This window comes from Salarias fasciatus, chromosome 2, assembly GCF_902148845.1.
Source record: "Salarias fasciatus chromosome 2, fSalaFa1.1, whole genome shotgun sequence".
Lineage (NCBI taxonomy): Eukaryota > Metazoa > Chordata > Actinopteri > Blenniiformes > Blenniidae > Salarias > Salarias fasciatus.
In genome coordinates this window covers 16,110,935-16,129,161 of record NC_043746.1, presented here as the reverse complement: position 1 = coordinate 16,129,161, position 18,227 = coordinate 16,110,935, and the positions used below count along the sequence as shown (strand labels likewise).

At 45.4% G+C, this 18,227-nt stretch overlaps 2 protein-coding genes across 5 annotated transcripts; one reads left to right on the top strand and one right to left on the bottom strand.

The window, feature by feature from the left end:
- Positions 1 to 1,879: 1,879 nt before the first annotated feature.
- Positions 1,880 to 9,536, top strand: LOC115402111 (zinc finger protein ubi-d4-like). Of its 4 annotated transcripts, none has more exons than XM_030110552.1 (11): positions 1,880 to 1,931; positions 3,334 to 3,494; positions 3,602 to 3,709; positions 3,923 to 4,122; positions 4,407 to 4,499; positions 5,062 to 5,146; positions 5,687 to 5,821; positions 6,395 to 6,526; positions 7,294 to 7,406; positions 7,533 to 7,614; positions 7,916 to 8,001. In XM_030110552.1, the coding sequence occupies exons 1-11, from the start codon at positions 1,900 to 1,902 to the stop codon at positions 7,999 to 8,001; spliced, it is 1,227 nt and encodes a 408-aa protein (XP_029966412.1). In that variant the 5' UTR covers positions 1,880 to 1,899. The 4 variants fall into 4 exon arrangements, with proteins under 4 accessions (XP_029966412.1, XP_029966401.1, XP_029966429.1 ...); XM_030110541.1 differs by having other exon boundaries at positions 1,887 to 1,931; positions 3,313 to 3,494; positions 7,916 to 9,536; XM_030110562.1 differs by lacking the exon at positions 1,880 to 1,931 and adding an exon at positions 1,980 to 2,557.
- Positions 9,537 to 10,267: 731 nt separating this feature from the next.
- LOC115403122 (sodium/potassium/calcium exchanger 3-like) lies at positions 10,268 to 17,918 on the bottom strand. Its single transcript, XM_030111928.1, has 17 exons — positions 17,776 to 17,918; positions 17,533 to 17,625; positions 16,151 to 16,227; positions 15,985 to 16,059; positions 15,744 to 15,828; positions 15,357 to 15,460; positions 15,193 to 15,267; positions 15,057 to 15,082; positions 14,916 to 14,969; positions 14,680 to 14,816; positions 14,322 to 14,404; positions 13,600 to 13,870; positions 12,588 to 12,754; positions 12,390 to 12,504; positions 12,073 to 12,185; positions 11,929 to 11,994; positions 10,268 to 11,784 (listed from the first exon to the last, which is right to left on the bottom strand). Exons 1-17 carry the CDS (start codon positions 17,882 to 17,884, stop codon positions 11,674 to 11,676), a joined length of 1,761 nt encoding a protein of 586 aa, XP_029967788.1. The 5' UTR covers positions 17,885 to 17,918; the 3' UTR covers positions 10,268 to 11,673.
- Between the last annotated feature and the right edge of the window lie 309 nt (positions 17,919 to 18,227).

The window sequence follows — 18,227 nt, the reverse complement described above, 5'->3', positions numbered from 1 at the left end:
GAACCAGTTTTCTGTTGCTTTGTTTCACAGTTTTCACGCTCTGTTGCTTTATCCTGAGAAGTCAAGAGAAACAATGAAGGTTTTGTACACAAATTGTCAGTGTGATTGATTGAGTGGAACATGACAAGTATGTTAAAAGACCAAAATCCCACACTCCTTGGTGGATAAGACAGTATATTAATGCAATTCACACAGGTCTTTGAATATGAATCCAAATGTTTTGTTACAGGCTGTGTAGAGCCCATTTCCCAATAGGGCTGCTACACTTTGAGATCCTTTGAAGGTGTTAGAGGGAGAATCGTCCAGGACGCGTGCCCGCATGTCACATCAATCAGAAGGTTCCGCGCTCTTTCTATGTTTGGGTGCTGCGACCCATTGATTTCCTTTGGTGCATATATCCACAGTTCACATCAAGCTGGAACCAGAAAACTCACACGTTCCACTTCCAAAAGAGCACAAGCACCATCCACACGCCGAACGAACACGGCGAAAGACTGTTCGCTGTCCCTCTTTGCACACCTGTCCCTAATCATCTGTGTGCTCCTAATGTGCTTTTCCCATACTCTCCCCACGGTGGTTAAATAAAGAAATGCTAAATGGCTCCTACAGGCTGTTTACTTCAGTTAGCAGTCATTTTAGATTGTAGATTAGACTGAGCTGGTTTCTCTGGTGAGGACAAACAGATGCAATTCACAAAATGCTTTTGTTCCAACTATTTTCCAGAAACAAAAAGCAACTTTCGTGAAGAGTCAGTTCAATTCTCTGTGCTACATTGAAGGTTTCAGTTGTCTTCTGTGGTTTCCTCTTTTTCCAATCTGGTCAACAATTCATGCTGTTCCCTTGACTGGGTTGGCCTGTCTGACACTGTAAATACTGTTGCGTATTGAATAAAAAACATTTTTTGGTCATGGTCTTAGGGATCAGCAGGCCTGGTTCCAGTATCATCTGCAAAACAGAATTTAGATTTGATTTTCAGTTGATAAAGCAATATTCTCATTTATTCCAGCAGTTCCTCACAGGTTTTGTGAAGTTGCATAGGGTGTGACTCATTCAACACACTTGTCCTTGTTTGTTTGTTTGTTCCAAACGGTCGAATGTCCAACTGACAAACGTCTGTCAAGGTAACTTAAATTCCAAGTAAAACAGGGGTCTGAACTCATGCAGTAAGAGTCAACCTTACTGCCATTTCCTCATTCCACTTGCACTCTTGATACCTTGTCTCATAATTCTTTTTCACACTCTCACACACCAATGTTGACAGCTTGTCAAGTTGGAACAACTTGGATTTTAGCGTCTTGACTGAAGGACAATGAAAAACTGACACCAACCTTGTGATTGGAAAAATGATCAGTTCTAAAAAAAAAAAAAAAAAAAAAGAAATATGCTGCTTTTATAAATTAATCAGAGGATTTAATTACTTTCCTCCCATGGCCCAAAAACATACACAGTGACCATATTACCTATTGCAATCTGTAGAGCACAACAAGGGCTGGAGGCCTTCTCTATGTGAGACAAAATGATACTTTTATTTAATTTTTTTACTATTTCTGGAACAATGAAAACTGTTCTGAACTTATGATATAAGTGATAAACTTCATTGTAATTTCTTCTTAATAGCACACATTCAGCTGTAACATATGGGTCAATGGAATACATGTAGAATTTCCATATTTATCCAGTTGGGAACCAATCTTGACTTTTCATATACTAATATTTTATGAAGTAAATTGAAAAAGTTGTTGAAGTTTTGCAGTTTAAACCAAAATAATGTAATTTTGCCTCTCGTTGCCCGCCACACTGTATGTGCACTTTAACCCCTCTGACCGCGCGGGGGCGCCCACGGAAACTGACGTGTTTGCGCATGCGCAGTGGCTCTGCTCACAACCGCAATAAGCAAACATGGCGGCGGCCGTCGACAGTGTTGTGAAAGTGTAAGTTTACCTTTATTTATCGACAGAGTTAAAGGACCAACTATACAGGGTCGTGTGCTTCATCGACGTTTTTTCTCGTTGACACAAAGTGCGAGCAACTGTATCCGTTGCGTCCCGGGCTCCGAACTGCCTACAATAATTGTCCCAAGAGAATAACGTTATCCAATGAGCTACGGCTAGCTCGTTAGCTGTGAGCAAATATTAGGAGAACCAAAGCCGTCATGGAGATGAATTTAGCCACAGTTTCCACCCGAGTCCACCACCCGGGGTCTGTGCGTGAAGTGGCTTCACATCCAGCATCATTATTCCGTGTGTAGTTGAAGGAAAGAGTTAATAGTCCAGTAAGCTGACAGGTTGGCGGGCGCTTTGTTGTGACGGAAGACTTGCTAACAATCAACCTTTTGTTCTGACTGTCCTCCATCGTTTCTGTTAATGCTGACGGCTGTGCGGAAGCCAGGCTGCCTTGTCCCGCAAACACATCAAATGCAGTGAAGTTAATGTGGACTGAGTACCAGTCACATCTCACAATGCGGCAAATGGGTTTGAGTGAAGCTCAGGATAAATACTGTAACCGTGAGGAAGCACATCCATTACTCGTGTTTGATACGTCGAAGATGGCCGTCTTAGTATTTGTGTGATAACATCCGTGTCTCACAACATTGATGACTAAAATATTACGAAAATTGTGCCGCACATAAGCTGAGCAATAGGTAATTCATAAGAGCTATTTACTCCTATTTCCCAGCGCATTTGTGGATAACTTATCATAAAAGGAGCCTTTGGGCTCACAGTGTTGAGAGTCCACCGACAACTATTATTCAGGGCTAAAACACCTCATAATACGTTTTATGTGTATTTTGTTATCCCAATTCATCAAATGTCTTACAGCATCTCTAAGTATTTGTCATCATTTGGTTGTTTTGTTTCTTTCCGTTTTGTTAGTTTTATTTTGATTTCAATGATCTTTTGTGCACCACTGACCCTAGATGAGTTAAAGTCACAACTGAATCAAATGCATCATTCCACTGTAATAATGCCTCCTGATTTCATTCATCTGTTTATTTGTGCTCAGTTTGTGACTCATTTCCTGTGCGAATGCCAGTCATTTCGAACAGTGCTTGTAGAAAGTCACAGATACAGAGACTAGTAATTATTTAACAAAATAAAAGAAGCTATTCTTCCACTTAAATTTGACCTGACATTTCATATTTACTGTTCATATAGAAATGTATTTAATTTTTTACAAAAATTACAGAGGGCAACTTGGACTTTTTTTTTATATAAATCTGTTAAACAGAATGATGGACTGTTTTACTTACTGTAATTATTCCACAAAAATTATTAACCTTTCTGTCTTGATCTGTGCTGTTTGACCTGTTAGTGTCCAACTTCCACATTTCAGGCTGGGAGAGCAGTATTACAGAGATGCCATTGAGCAGTGTCACAGTTACAACGCCCGTCTGTGTGCGGAGCGCAGCATCCTCATGCCTTTCCTGGACTCCCAGACTGGTGTGGCCCAGTCCAACTGTTACATCTGGATGGAGAAGAGACACCGCAGTGCAGGCATGTATTTTACCGTGGAATCTACAGTTGAAACTTAACCACACAATAAAGATGGTGTTTTAAAGTCCTATTAACACTTTTTTCTTTTTTTTTTTTTTTGGCATTAGGTGTAGCTCCTGGACAGCTGTACACCTATCCAGCTCGTCGCTGGAGAAAGAAACGGCGTTCTCATCCCCCTGAGGACCCGCGCCTGGCCTTCCCTACTCTGAAAGCAGGTAACACTTTTGGTGAACCAACAATTCATCACAAAGACCTTCCTGAAGTCTTATTTTTTCTTTTAATTCTGGTCAAACCTTATTTTTGCTTGTGAGCAAATATGTGTCCTATTTGTTAAAGTGAGGTGTGAGGAGATGATTTTGTGCTAATGAATTCTTTGTGATATTTGTGTTTTCTTGACATGCTCATGCTTTTGCTTTTCATGGTTCAAGCAGCTGATTTGGAGCTGGGTTTGAAGCGAGATGCTCTGGGAGCAGTGGATGGCAGCAGTTTGGAGGCCCTGCTGAAAGGAGAGCCCCTCGACAGGAGGAGCGGCGTGTCGGACCTCCGCGGCTCGGAGGACGATGCAGCCACCGTGGAGCCTCCCGCTACGTCGGCAGCCACTCACACGTCCTCTGGGCGCATCCGTAAGGTCAGACTTAAAAGCTGGAGGAACACTAGTCTCTGTCAGTGGCAGCACCAGTGAAGCGTAATAATGTTAAAAGGGCAAATCCCACTCGGCTGTGGTGCCAGTGTTGACAGTAGAGATAAGAATATTCTGACATCTTTTAAAACCTTTTTAAAATCTTGAGTCACTACTGAAATGAATTCAAGCAAATTACTTGCATTTAATAATTTCTCCTTGTTCGGTCATGTGAGATGTATCAAAGTTGATACATCTCACACAATTCACTGTTCCTGGGATTTTCTCTCCAGCGAGTCCTAGACCACGACGACTACTTGGATGACCTGGATGACGAAGACTTTGAGGATGAGACCCCCAAGAGGCGAGGAAAAAGCAAGTCCAAGGTGAGAGTCTTTTTGCTTTACATTTTCTACAGCATGCTGCTCGATGAAATTGGGCATGAAAACAAAGCCGCAGTGGCTGTAGTTTATCTTTCATTAATTGGCGCTGAATTAAAGAGGTTTAGCTGCAATGTCTAGTTGTTTCAATCAAGTTATTTCGTCGTCACCCTGATTCATTTTTTATGTCTCCAGTACGCCTTCCCTGCTGTACTGTGTGTGGAGGAGTTCATGTCCCTCTCACAAAGCAAAGGAGAGGCTTAAATAACACAGAATGAAAAGTTTTCATTCAAGCCTAACACTGCTTAAGTTAGAGCTTATCAATACAAAGGATTTCAGTTCACATTCGTTATACTGGCAGAACCAGCAGGCTGGTTAACGCTGGGATGTTTTTGCAGCGCAGAGTCCCCTGCTGGAGTCTTTTGAAAAACTAACAAACAAATGTGTGTACTGCAGAAATGCTCCCCTGAAGGCACTGAGCTGTAAAATATTCCCAGTAGGATATTTTCATGACTAATAGACATTAAACAGTATTTCAGTCGTTTAACGACTGTTCGTTGTTTTGAAGGGTCGAAGTGACAAGAACGGGAAAAAGAAAACGGAGGCTGCCGCCGCAGCGCTGGAGGAGCGCGATAAGCCGTACGCCTGCGACAGTGAGTAGAAGCTTCCCGTCCCGTGTCGCGTCTGTGTTTGTGTGCGTGTGTGTGTGTGTGTGAGACCGCATGTGAGCAAGACAAGCTTTGGCTTTTTCCCCCTGAAAGACGAAAGACGAGCCTCCTGCCGTGCATGGCGTGATCTGAAAGACCCCACCTGGAACTAACATTTGATAAGAGTTAAATTGGAACTTTTTTTTCCTTCTGGATGCGGGGTTGTTTTTTTTTTGTTTTTTGTTTTTTTTCCTTCCCCTCCCGTTCGTTGTTTTTGTTTTTTGTTTTTTTTTTCCCCCTGCTGAGATGCTGCTCCGTGTGCGCTTTGTAACTTCTTGTTGGCCCCACTGTGCAAATGCTGGCCTGTGCTGAATGATCGTCCGCCAATCAATTATTAATCATGCGGAAAACAAAATGATTAAAAAAGTCGTTTTCGGGGGCGACACACGGCGCGCCTCCACCTGCGCTGCCACTCTGGGCCTTTTTGGACGACAGTTCCAGTCATCACTGTAACACTTTTTGTGTGACCGTGTGTGTGTGTATCAGTCTGTGGGAAGCGCTACAAGAACCGTCCCGGCCTGAGCTACCACTATACACACTCTCACCTGGCCGAGGAGGAGGGCGAGGACCGCGAGGAGATCGAGGCACCACCCACTCCTCGCCAGCCTGAGGAGCAGAAGAGTGAGTCACTCTCTAGTGCTGGGAACGAGACGGGGAGAGAGAGGGGAGGAAAGAGTGTGTGCATGCTGGGTAGCATGTGTGTGACTGTTGGAGGAAAGTCTCTCTCTCTCTCTCTCATTCTTTTTTTCCCCCCACTCTTTTCATTTTTTGATTTCCATGATGGTTTTCAATCTCGTCTTTGGGCTGAGTGTCCGTGTTCATGACTGAAACATGCCTGCACTGTCGGGACACGTGACTTTTTCTTTTTTTTTTTTAATTATTTTGAAGCATACCATTCATCTTTTTGTTTTTTGTTTTTGTTTTTTGTTCCTGCAACATACCATCGCATCGATCGTTGATTTTCTGTTTGCACTCGTCACCGTGTCAGAAAGTACATGAAAGTGTGTCAGTTGTCACTCATCCATCAGCACATCAACCAGTTTAACCACAGTAAGAACATTTTGTACAGATGTGACACAGACAGGTGTGGCCACAATAAAGGAGTCTGGCGGAGAAAGCACGGTATTCACACGTTCTCCTTTCTCAGTCTTGTAACAGACACTGAATACTTTCTTCACTTCTGTATCCACTCAGCAACTAAGAAGGGTCCCAATGGTCTGGCTCTGCCCAACGACTACTGTGACTTCTGCCTGGGAGACTCCACCTTAAACCAGAAGACCGGCCAGTCCGAGGAGCTGGTGTCCTGCTCAGACTGCGGACGCTCAGGTACAAACTGCTTCTTCTGAGCTGTCGGTGCAAAGCACATGTTAGTGACCGTTGTCAATTCTTCCCTGTCAAGTTCCATGATTCCGTTACGAAACCATCTCAGACTGCATTTATGTACTTCTATATTCAAGAGCTGAATTTAATATGAGCACATTTAAATGATGCAATTCTTTCAACGGCAGTGAAATGCAATGCGTTTTGGGATCAAAATGCAAAATATCCACTTCAAGAAATTACAAGAAAACAAGCTGTAAAGTACAACTTAGCTGTTAGAAGCTCCAAATGAAAATATTCCACGCACTTCACATGAAAAGCTGATTTTAGCGTACTTAGTCAATTTTACAACAAGGGAAAATAAACATGAGGTGATTGACCCATGATCAGACTCGATATAGACAAAATTAAATCATAAAGTACTAAACCTTGAACTTAGCACTACTAGTAGCCCTAAAAGACTCATAAACTGCACTGTTTTTTCAGTGCACAGCTCAATGGTCAGTCAGTCTCATTCAGCTACCTTGCATTCAGAAAAAATCTGGGATGTTTTAACAGTGATATGGCTTTTGGCATGAAGGTGAACCTTTTTTCTTATCACGTAACACGATGTTCCTGCTGTAAATTTAACAACATCCTTTCTTGTAGCGATGACCTCTGAGGTAGCAGTGAGCTGCTAATGGTTTTATTATTTTAAGAAACCTTCTGTTTGTCAGTCTTGGCTGCGGCTTGGTTGCGTCACACAGACGTCCGTCCCCCTCTCTGTCCCGCAGGCCACCCGACGTGCCTGCAGTTCACCCCGGTGATGATGGCGGCAGTGAAGACCTACCGCTGGCAGTGCATCGAGTGCAAGTGCTGCAACGTCTGCGGCACCTCGGAGAACGACGTGAGCCTCTTTGTGAAAGTCCAGTGACACGTCGTATGGCGTTGGCTCAACAAGCCGCCACTGATAACATGTCAAGTCAAAACCTTGACGTGATTCCAGTTTCATTTTCGTTTGCGTTTTCCACAGGACCAGCTGCTGTTCTGCGATGACTGTGACCGAGGCTACCACATGTACTGCCTAACTCCCCCCATGACCGAACCCCCGGAGGGTAAGCGAGCGCCACACTAGAGAAGTCAACAGACCAGGAGGATCATCACATGCTGGTGCACTCCTCTGATACCACGGGTTCAAAGCGGCTTTTATCCAGCGGATACGATCTGCTGCACAGGGCTCTTATCAGTGTTCCACAGCAGTGTTTTGGGTCGAGCCACTGCTGCGGCTGTTTCAATGTTTAAACACTGTAGAAATAAAAAAAAAGGGGGGAGTGGGGGGGTTCAGTTGATTGTAACAGCATCAAGTGAGGTGTGATGCTGACTGACAGTGGTTTTAATGCATGTTCTGCCTCGCAGGGAGCTGGAGCTGCCACCTGTGCCTGGCTCTGCTCAAGGACAAAGCCTCCATATACCAGCAGAACCAGAGCTCCGCCCCCGAGTGACACCGCACCGGACCCCCCAACACCCCCACCCCCACCCCACAACACTATGACACCCAGCATCCTCCCCCCCCCCCCCACCCCCCCCTGCCTCCGATCGAAACGTCAGACCTCCTGTCAGTGCGGAGATGTAGCTGAGTCCAGGCGACAGACGAGCTTCAGAAGAGCTTCATATCTACAGCACCACCGGGGGGGGGTTCAGAACCCCGCACCACACGGCGCGGGGGGGGGGGTCGAACCGACACAACCAACCTGCCTGCAAAGACCCAAATCACACAACACACTGTGTGTAAATATGGTATATATACACACACACACACACACACACGCACACATGTACATACACACTACATCCAGTGGCAGCGCTCATGCGGTTACCATAGTAACTGCTATCTCCATGAGCGCTACCTGGGGGAAAGAAAAAAAAAATAACAGATTAGCATTGAAGCTAATGATCTGCACCCTCTCACACTCACAGCGCGGACTGTCGAGACAACCGTTTTTCTTCTGCCAAATTCTCTATTTTTACTCCCTGAGAGTGACGACAGGAAGACGTCACCACATATACGGTCAAGAAATATTATTATTACAGTTATTAATATTATTATTGTTATTGTTCTGGTTACTAGTGGGCTTTCGTAGTGGCATTTGTCTGTGTATGTATGTCTGATCCATCGGAGTGTTTCATCCTTTGAAGAGGACGGGTCAGTGCCAAGATCCACCGTCATATGAAATACACACCACTCCGACAGGACCGTGAATCGCCGTCAGTCACACACTGAGGTGGTCGCATAACATGACACTTCCGTATTGGATTATGTTACTCCGTAGTCAGTTCATCCAAACACTACAAAACTGAGCAGATCATACGTTTTGTTTCAGCCTCACAACCAAGCTTGCCTTTTTTTTTGGTCATTGCTCTTTTTTTTTCTTTTCGAGAAACTCATCATTATTCCGTATTTTAGGTCACTCTAAGTCAGAGACGTGAAACGTGGCCACCGGGACACGGCGTTTTTGAATTAGTTTAGCAGTGGCATCATCTTTTCACTCACCATGTGAAACAACTGCAATTGAACCGACGACACAGAGTCATTAACGGACTGTAGCTGCTTTAACCGTTTGTCACACTGAGGTGGATTTGCATGCGGATTGCACCTGTATGAATGCACACACTCATCACAAGTGTTATTTCTGTTGTTGTATTTGTATTTTTATTTTATTATTTTCATTTTTTACACATTTTGTATTACCTGATATTCCATTGGTATTGGGAGTATTTTCTAGTAGAATTTTGTAAAGTCTATGGTATAGCAGACACTTCAATATATAGCTCCTGATGCATTCTATGTACTGTATTGACCTTTTCTATTTTTGTTATGACTGTGACATGTTCGAATTTATTTGGTTTTTTTCTGATATGTCAAACCTCCATTATGAGTATTTGTAAGATGATGTACTTTGTTGTACTATTTTTATTTTTACATTCTTTTGGTATTGATGCTGATTTAGCCCGACAATAAAAAAAAAATCACTTTGAACTGACTGTCCATTGTTGTTTTTGCAAGTCTTCAATTCCAGAATAAAGGGGAAGAGGGGGAACTTTGTAGCAGTTTTGGTGAAAGTTAAGAAATATATATTTCACAAAACCAAAATACTTTGTCTTATATTTGTTTTACTCTTTTAGTCATCAATTACACCTCTGCCTCTCGTCATTGTAGTGAACTAGACCTGCCATTCATAACCAAACGGCTGTGCAGCAGGGGTGTCGAAACACTCCTGCTGCAGTTGGTTTGTTCTGCAGCGTTTGTCATGACGGGAACTCACACTGAACCGAAGCCGCAGTCCGGAAGGATTCAGCCTAAAGTCAACACGACAACCGCAGAGCTGATTAGTGTCTGTGGGTTTCAGCACCTGGAGAGCTCCTGTGACAGCACTGCAGGTGCAGAGAGACGACGATACGATAAATGTGACTGGCCAGAATTAGACAGAGCCCACGTTACGGCACAAACTAGACTGACACTGTGTCAGATGATCAGCAGTGTTCACGTTTTAACTATTTGCTGCTGGAGAGTCGCTCCCAGACACCCAGCAGTCCATGTTCTATACATGCATCAGCTCTTTGGATCGCCTCCTGTATCCTGTATCATTTGGATTTCTTTATCAACACACGGAATTTCACAGAGTGTTTTACAGAGTGCTATCAAATAAAAGCCATGGATTTTTTTTTTCAAGTTATCATAACGCTAATCAAGCACAGGACGAAAAATGCTCACAGAACAAAGCATTTTATTGCACTCGGGGACTCTCTCTCTCCACGACACACATTCAACAACAACTTGTAGCGTATAAGTCACCTGTGTTTCAGCACGAAAACGCGAGACCCCTGCACCGAGAGGCCTTCAGGAACGAGGAGGGAGGGGGCCCGTCTTACATACGAGAGGCCAAGACAACAGTGGCTTAGTGCAATTATCTGGAGCGTGATGGTGAGCCATGCTTGATTTACAGCAGAAAGACACAAAGGTGGGATGAAAACCTGGACATGGGAGGAGTGCACAAACCGAGAAGCCGCTATATAAACGAACACGCATCGTCGTCCGGTCTTTGAGGTTACTTGTGGCAGTCGTAAAGTGATAATAAGTAAACGGACACACTGTAGGCGGGTTTCACATACAATATTCATCTCTTCGGAATACAAATTCAATACTGTATAAATCTGCGGCGAGACGGTGCTTCGTCAGTCGGGTCTGCTCTGGAGGTGCTTCGGTACAAAACTATGTAAAATACTCATTTATCAAAGGTAAACAATGTCGCTTTTCAGGCAGCTGGTGTCATGGTAACGCTGCTCCAGCATGTACAGCCACTGCCAGATGGAAATAGACCGTACCGCTCCGTACATTTGATTCATAGCAACAGTGAGGGTGGAATACAGGTTGGCCGTATGTGTGTGTGTGTGTGTGTGTGTGTGTGTGTGTGTGTGTGTGTGTGTGTGTGTGTGTGTGTGTGTGTCCTCTAGTGGTGCTGGTCAATTCGTACCCTATTAATTTCACACCTTTGTACATAAATAGTAACTTCATACCTGAATTCATAGCCATTTCATCCCCGTGCAGGTAAATGTGTTGAAAGGGAAAGAAGCGTGTGGAGGAAGTGAAAATGGAAGCTTCAGGGAGCTCATCAGGGGCTGAAACATGCACTGGATGGAAGAGGGTGGAGATGAGCGACAGGTCTGAAGGACGGCAGCGAGAAGGGAGGGAACGGTTTAAAAATGAAGAGATCGACTTGAGCAGTTTAGAGATAAGGCTAGAAATGGAGCTGCCAGACAAGAAAAGAGGAAGACTTTGAAGAAGATCCATGGATGTGGTGAAGGAGGAGGTCGGGGAGAGGGAGAGATGGATGCAGATGATCTGCTGACAGAACAGGGTTTGGGTTTAATATGAAAAAGACTCTACGCCACCTTTATCAAGATACGTTGTTAAAATACTCAGGTAATACCGTATATTAAGCAATAAATAACAATAAACAATACTGGTTACAAAAAGAGCCAAAGACATCAAGAAGAGTGAATAAATTTCAAAGAGGTAAAAGGGGCTTTATGTTATGGTTCAGGTAGGAGAGTTCCCACAACAAAAGTTTGAAATGACTCTTCTCAGCAGGTACGAATTGACCTTGATTCACCCTCTAGAGCCTCTCGAAGCTGACGGCGCAGAGCAGAAAGATGGCGTAGAGCAGCAGGAGACAAAGTCCAAGCCTGCGGTCCAGCCTCCAGCGGTTCAGGTGGACACACAGGACCTGAGGGGGAAACACACTCCGTCACCGCTGAAGCCAGAGTGGAACGAAAGAGGAAGCTTAACTTCCCGCTGCAGAGGCTCACGCAGAGACAAAGACTGGATGGAAATTCTAGGCGATTAAAAGCAGAGTTTTAGGTTTACTCACAGTGAGAGTGACTGAGGCCAGCAGCAGAATGACGGAGTACACCAGGCCTTTACTGTTGATGGTAACCTGAAAAACATACGTCTTTTCGGTCTATTCCACAGACAGCAAGCGTACAGCGTGAGGCTACAGAGGGGCGGGCGTTACCACTGATCCATAGCTGACGATGAGAGTCCTCAGCGCCCAGGGGAAGCCCAGGCCCAGCAGCACGTCGAAGATGTTGCTGCCGATGGAGTTGGACACGGCCATGTCGCCCATCCCTGCAGTGATTCCCACATGTAAAACCACAGATTGTCAAGAAAAGAAAATATATAAACAGCAGTTTATAAAGAAATGTCAGGGTAAAAAGTGAACATGCAAACTGAAAACAGCAAGGTCTACAAGACTTTGGCCACAACATCATTCTCCAAAGTAACTGAAACTGATGAAACTGCTGGATCACAACAATATCTATACGTTCACACCTTGCCGTGCGACGATGAGGCTGGCCATGCAGTCGGGAACGCTCGTGCCGGCCGCCAGGAAGGTGATTCCCATGATCACCTCCGGGATTCCCAGCGTGTAGCTGATGATGGTCACCTGCAGGCAGACAGAGAGCTCATTAATGTGTGCGCCAGGCTTTTTGTTTTTTTAAATGTTGCAGCGTCCGTCCCGCCACGCACCATCCAGACCATGAGGTAGGAGAAGAGGGCGATCCACAGCGTGGAGGACAGGAAGGTCAGCAGGTACCAGTGCTCCCAGCGGGGCAGGCTGCAGTCGGGGATGGTGCAGTACAGCAGGACGCTCACAGGCCAGGACAGCAGCCACTTGAGGCGCGCGCACCAGCCGTCTGACGGAAACACACACACACACACACACAGCATTCCCACAGGCGTCGTCACAGATTCATCCAAGCCTCTGCATTATTCACGTGCCACCTCCTTTTAATTAACTCCGGCAGCTATAAAAACATCCATTAGGCTGCAGGAAGCAGCAGAGGACGCAGCTTCGCAGTTTGGTCTCTTGAAGTTTAGTAATCATCGCAATGATGGATGATGTTGTTGGAACAATGCTTCTGAGCTACAAGTCTTATATCATTGGTCTGATCGTTTCCTCCTTTTAGACTGAACCTGTTTATGAGATTCTGGTTGGTCCTTCAAGTAGTTTCACTGTAAATTGTCATGAGGGATCCATGAAAAATATGAGTGAATATGATTTTGTGATTAAAATACACTTTCGTTATTAAAAAACAGGTGAAGAACACTGGGAAGGAGCTACTTTTTAGTGTTTTTCTTGGATCATTGTTTATTAGGATCAAATTAATTAAATAAAGATTAATGGTGAGAGGCTTTTCCATTTAGGAATGTATTCAAACAACAAATTGTAGATGTTGGAAACAAAGAACATATTGAGAACAAAGTTTTATGCTTTCAATAGCAATGCAACTTTTTGGACTAGTCCTTGATATCTTTTACTTTTTACTTAAAAATATTCCAACTTTATTGTAAATATTAAACTTTTTTTTTTAAAGGAATTACATTCAATCCTTGTGATGAAAAACAAAAAATTATATAAACAAGATATTTTGACACCATTCTAAATGACAACAGTATTTAAATATATTTAATGAAAATCTCGAAACACAAGTAGTGTGATGAAGGAGAGAATCTGCATCAAACGTCCTTTTTCTCTCACCTGGTATGACAAACGGTTTGAAAGGAGAGCTCTCCTCCTCCTCTTCCTCCTGCTCCTCCTCCTCCTCTTCCTCTTTAGGCTGACCTCCTCCTCCTCCCCCCGCGTCTCCCCCCGCCTCTTTGCCCCTCTCCCTCTCCCCCGCCGGCGGCGGCCTGTCTCCCTCGGCCGCCGCGCCTTTCTCCCTCCCCCAGGAGCCGGCGGCCCCCGACCCTTCCTCCCCAGCGGCGCCCCCCTCCTCCGGGCCGACCCGAGACCGAATCAGCCTCTGCCTCTGTGGGCGAAGTCAGAGAGGAGACGTGAAAAACACGAGGAAAACAGGACGATGTGGGAAACACGGCAGCGGGCGAGGGGGGAGAACATTATGAGGACGGGGAGAAGAGGCGACGGGGCGGCAAGGCAGGGTCCTCACATTCAGGGAGTTTGAGAAGCGCTGATCAGGGGGATGGCAGAGAGCAGAGGCGGAGTAAATGACAAGCAGGCATGCTGCGGAGCCGGGAGGGCCGGGAAGCAGGTCTTCAAACAGTGAACTACAGTTCACTGCTTGAAGATCTTCAGTTTTCATATTTAAAAAAAACCTTGGAAATCTCTTGATTGTTTCCTGTTGTTGAGTCAGGAATCTTTGAAACTCGTGCAGTGTACCTCGCTGATGATCATGCGTCCTGCCATGCGCAGGAGGGAGCAGGGCGGGGGAAATGCGGGGAGATGAGAAGGCGGAGGCTTGCCTCTGAGAAGGTGAGCTGGTGTGGGTGCGCGTTCAGCAGCTCGTCCACCATCGCCACCCCGGAGTCCTGGCCGGCCGCCGAGTCTGTGATCGGAGGGAAGAAGCAGAGGGCAACTGAAGAGAGCTTCAGCAGACTGAGAGGGAAAGATGGAGAAACTGAAAACTAGCAGGACTGAAATGACAGAGGAAAGAAATGAGGGAAGGAGAACTGGCCCATCGATGTGGTCTAGTTCTATTTCAGACTCCGCTGGGGACAGAAGAGGCTCCGACTGGCAGCCGAAACTGTGTCAGGAGGTCAGGAGGAGGCGTTGGATGTTTTGGATGTACACGTGCACACCTACAAAAACGATATGTTGCACCTGGCTTCAGCGGCACCATGTCATTGTCACAGTCTGCAGCGTTTCCCACAGCGGTCGTCCGCCGCAGAGTGCTGAGACACGGCTGACCTGCCCGGCTGCAGTGCCTCTCCACCAGGCAGCACAGAGACCTGTTGAACCTGCACACACACACACACAAACACACACACATGGATATGATGTCTGTAATGATAAAATACTGTGTAGTGGTTTAATACATATATATATATGAGACTCACTTCATGATGATTATATAGATTCCGTACATGGAGATCAGGATGATCGTTTCCCACCTGCAACCAAACACACATCATTTATCACAATGGCAGCTGAGAGCTTGATGGATTTTTTTTTTTAAATACGTTTTTCATCTGTCTTACCACATGACTTTTTCATCATAGATCACCTGCAAAAAAAAAAGAAAAAAGATGGAGTGATGAATAGATGTAGGTTTTACTGATATGAGGGAAACAGTGAAAAAGAGAGTCCAGATTAGAAATCAAAGAGATTCCTTACCAGAATAAGCACCACTATTGACAGTATGTAGAAGACGGCGTCACGAAACAGAGGCCACCAGCTCAGAGAGATGGGCTGCAGGGAGGAGAGGCTGTTCACTGCCAGGCCAAATTACAGTTTCAGGATGTGGAAGAGGCTACAGTCTGCTCAAAGGGTTCACGTACCTGTCCGGCAAAGATGCCACAGATACCGATGATGACCAGGATGTTGAAGACAGCCGAGCCCACGATCGTCCCCACGCCAACATCTCCCTTTGTGATAAACACACCTAAAAGCAAGACAAGGAAGCAAAAATCAATAAACATGAGAGAAGTTATGGATATTTCCGTCTATCTATTAATAACACAAATTTAGATGAAGTGTTTCTTTCCTCTGAACAGAAATGTTGGTTAATACTTATGGCGAGATGGTGACCCATCAAGCAAAACAAAACACGCTCTTCTCGGCATGTTTTTAACGGCTACTCGACGGTTCCTGGTCAGCCTCATGTTGGTGTGATTGCAGGTGATTGCAGTGCAGTGAGAGTCTGATTAGAGGAGCCGCATGCTGACCGATCAAAGAGGTGAAGAGCTCGGGGGCGGAGCTGCCGGCGGCCATGAAGGTTGCACCAGCAACATCCTGGCTGAGCTGCAGATTCTGGAGGAGAGGACAGGAAACTGGTTAAAGGACGGCATCAGTGCTTCCTCTATTGACATCCTGCTGAGAAACAGTCTGCAGAGGTTAAACATTAACTAAACAGTTGGAGAAGAAGCATTTTTTTTTTTTTTTTTTTTTTAATCAATCAGCTCAAACCTCTGATACTTTCTCCAGCGACGGCACAAAGTAAACATCGCACACGATGGCCAGTGCGTGGAACATGTAGATCGCCTGCAAGGCGGGGGGAGACGCACACTGTGATTATAATGCAGGAAAAATGTTTTTCATGTCATTTTGGCTTTGAGGCGGAGCTGGTACTCACACAGAGAACGTGCAGGAGCACCGCGCCATGCCTCCTCTGATCAAGAGTGAAGATGTCTTCTGGGAACTCGTTGACAGCTGTGGAATAGATGCACAAAACATGGATTTTAACCAGGAATTTTTTTTTTTTTTTTTAAATGCTGTCCTTATAATATAGAGTGTCGGAGAAACACATCATGTAAGCCAGATTTAGGTATTTTTGATTTTTCTCTGAGAGTGAACACAGTATCGTTGTATTTAGGTCAGGCTGACACTGTCTACAGCAATTTGCTGCTGCTGCTGATGTTTCTCTTGAACATGCAGTCAACTGGCATGCGTGAAATCTGCAAGAGTGTGTATCTGACTTAGGGTTCGCCATCAAAGCAGCACCACACTCATGTGACTGAGGCTCCAGCTGCATTACAGCCCAGTTTTCTATTCGTTTAATGAGATACTTATCACAGCCTAATATTCATAATGAATCCATTTTTCAGTTCTCCCAAAATCTAAAACGAACAATGTTAAGAGGCCCTCAGGTTGGTTTCACTTAGATTATTCATCACAATCAGTCACTCTCCATCTGTGAAGGATTATTGTGTTTCAAAGTTCTGCTACACACTGGCCTCATAAAAGCCACAATTCACTGCACAATAAGAAAAAAAAAAAGCCTTTTAGGAGGTAAAATGCAGAAAATTGTCATCTGTAATGCTGGCTACTAAACTGCTTTTTTTCTGATTTGTTAAACTTATATAGAAGGCTGCAAAGATCCGTGACCAAAGTGGTCAGGACCCTGCACAGAGGCCACTCTGTGCAGCTCCAGACAAACACAAAAATCACGTGTCGATGTTCAGTTTGGACACTAACATCAAAAATCTATGTATCATTTTAATTGGAAAAATACATTTTCACAGGCTTCAAATATGATCTGAATTCTGTTTCCTCGTCATCTCTTTAACTGGCCATAAAAATCTATTCACCTCAGCATCAAACCATAAGTCGCCGTCACTGTTTGGCTGTTTGAAACACTGGCAGGCAAACTGATCCAAGCAGAGCTGCTGATGAGAGGCGACTGATCAGCAGGTCATTACAGCGGGGCAGCTCTCTGAACAGAGCCAGAGCCACGCCAGCATCCAACAACAAGTCCAGCATTCAGTTTCCTAGCAACCGCCTCCCTCAAAGGCCTGACTGTGTTCAAACATCAAGATGTGCAGGCTGGAGGAAGAGACATGAGGTGGATCACAGGGAAGATGGAGACGGATGATGGCACACTTTCATACCCAGCACAAGAACAAGCTACAACACACACACACACACACACACCTTCAGATAACTGTCAACAGTGGTTATTGCATGCACAAGTCTCAAAACTGGACATTGCAGCGTGATTTGTGCAAAAAATCTCACCAGATCTGGAAATGCTGTCACTCTCATTGTCTTCTTTCAGACGGATGTGTTCTCTTTTTGATAAGGAGATGTCCACAGATGTAGCACGGGGGTCTGAAAAGGAGCAGACATTATTGTAGAAGCGTGCAGACGATGTCCATGTGGAGCTGCAGGATGGCCGCTAACTTTACTGCTTTATGAGGAGCACAGACAAACACAGTGGTGCGTTAGGGAGTGATCGGGCTGCAGTTTCCGTGGAGGCACCTGCAGCATCTCTGAAGTGAAAGATCCAGGCGGCTGCGAGCAGACCGACTCCACAGACGCAGAACCGGGGGAGGAGCCGCGTCCGCCCCGGTCTCCTCGGAGCCTTCATCCCGCCGGCCGCCGCCTCTCCTCGGCTGCGCGCTCAGAACATGCCGCCTCCTCCTCCTCCTCCTCCTCCCTAACAACAACCCCCGGGTTTCGGACTGGATCGAGCCGCCCAGCTGCCGGCTGTCCCCCTCCTCCTCCTCCTCCTCCTCCTCCTCCTCCGATGCTACCGTCTCTCAGCTGCTCCCGGAGGAGGAGGCTCCATCCGCGGGGGGAGAGAGGAGCGAGGCTCGGCCTGCCGCCGGCATCTCCCAGCCTCCAGCCGGAAAACAAAACAAAACAAAACAAAACAAAACAAAACAAAAACTAGGCCCTTTAAATAATAACAAAAACAGAAATATCCCAGC

Coding starts and splice junctions, on each gene's coding strand:
- LOC115402111 (XM_030110541.1), top strand. CDS start 1,900: ATGGCGGCGGCCGTCGACAGTGTTGTGAAAGT. Junction 4,123..4,406: donor CCTCTGGGCGCATCCGTAAG/GTCAGACTTAAA, acceptor TTTTCTCTCCAG/CGAGTCCTAGACCACGACGA. Junction 4,500..5,061: donor GAGGAAAAAGCAAGTCCAAG/GTGAGAGTCTTT, acceptor GTTGTTTTGAAG/GGTCGAAGTGACAAGAACGG.
- LOC115403122 (XM_030111928.1), bottom strand. CDS start 17,884: ATGAAGGCTCCGAGGAGACCGGGGCGGACGCGGCTCCTCCCCCGGTTC. Junction 15,829..15,984: donor CGCTGGAGAAAGTATCAGAG/GTTTGAGCTGAT, acceptor CCTCTCCTCCAG/AATCTGCAGCTCAGCCAGGA. Junction 12,755..13,599: donor CAAACCGTTTGTCATACCAG/GTGAGAGAAAAA, acceptor TGTTTCCGTCAG/ACGGCTGGTGCGCGCGCCTC.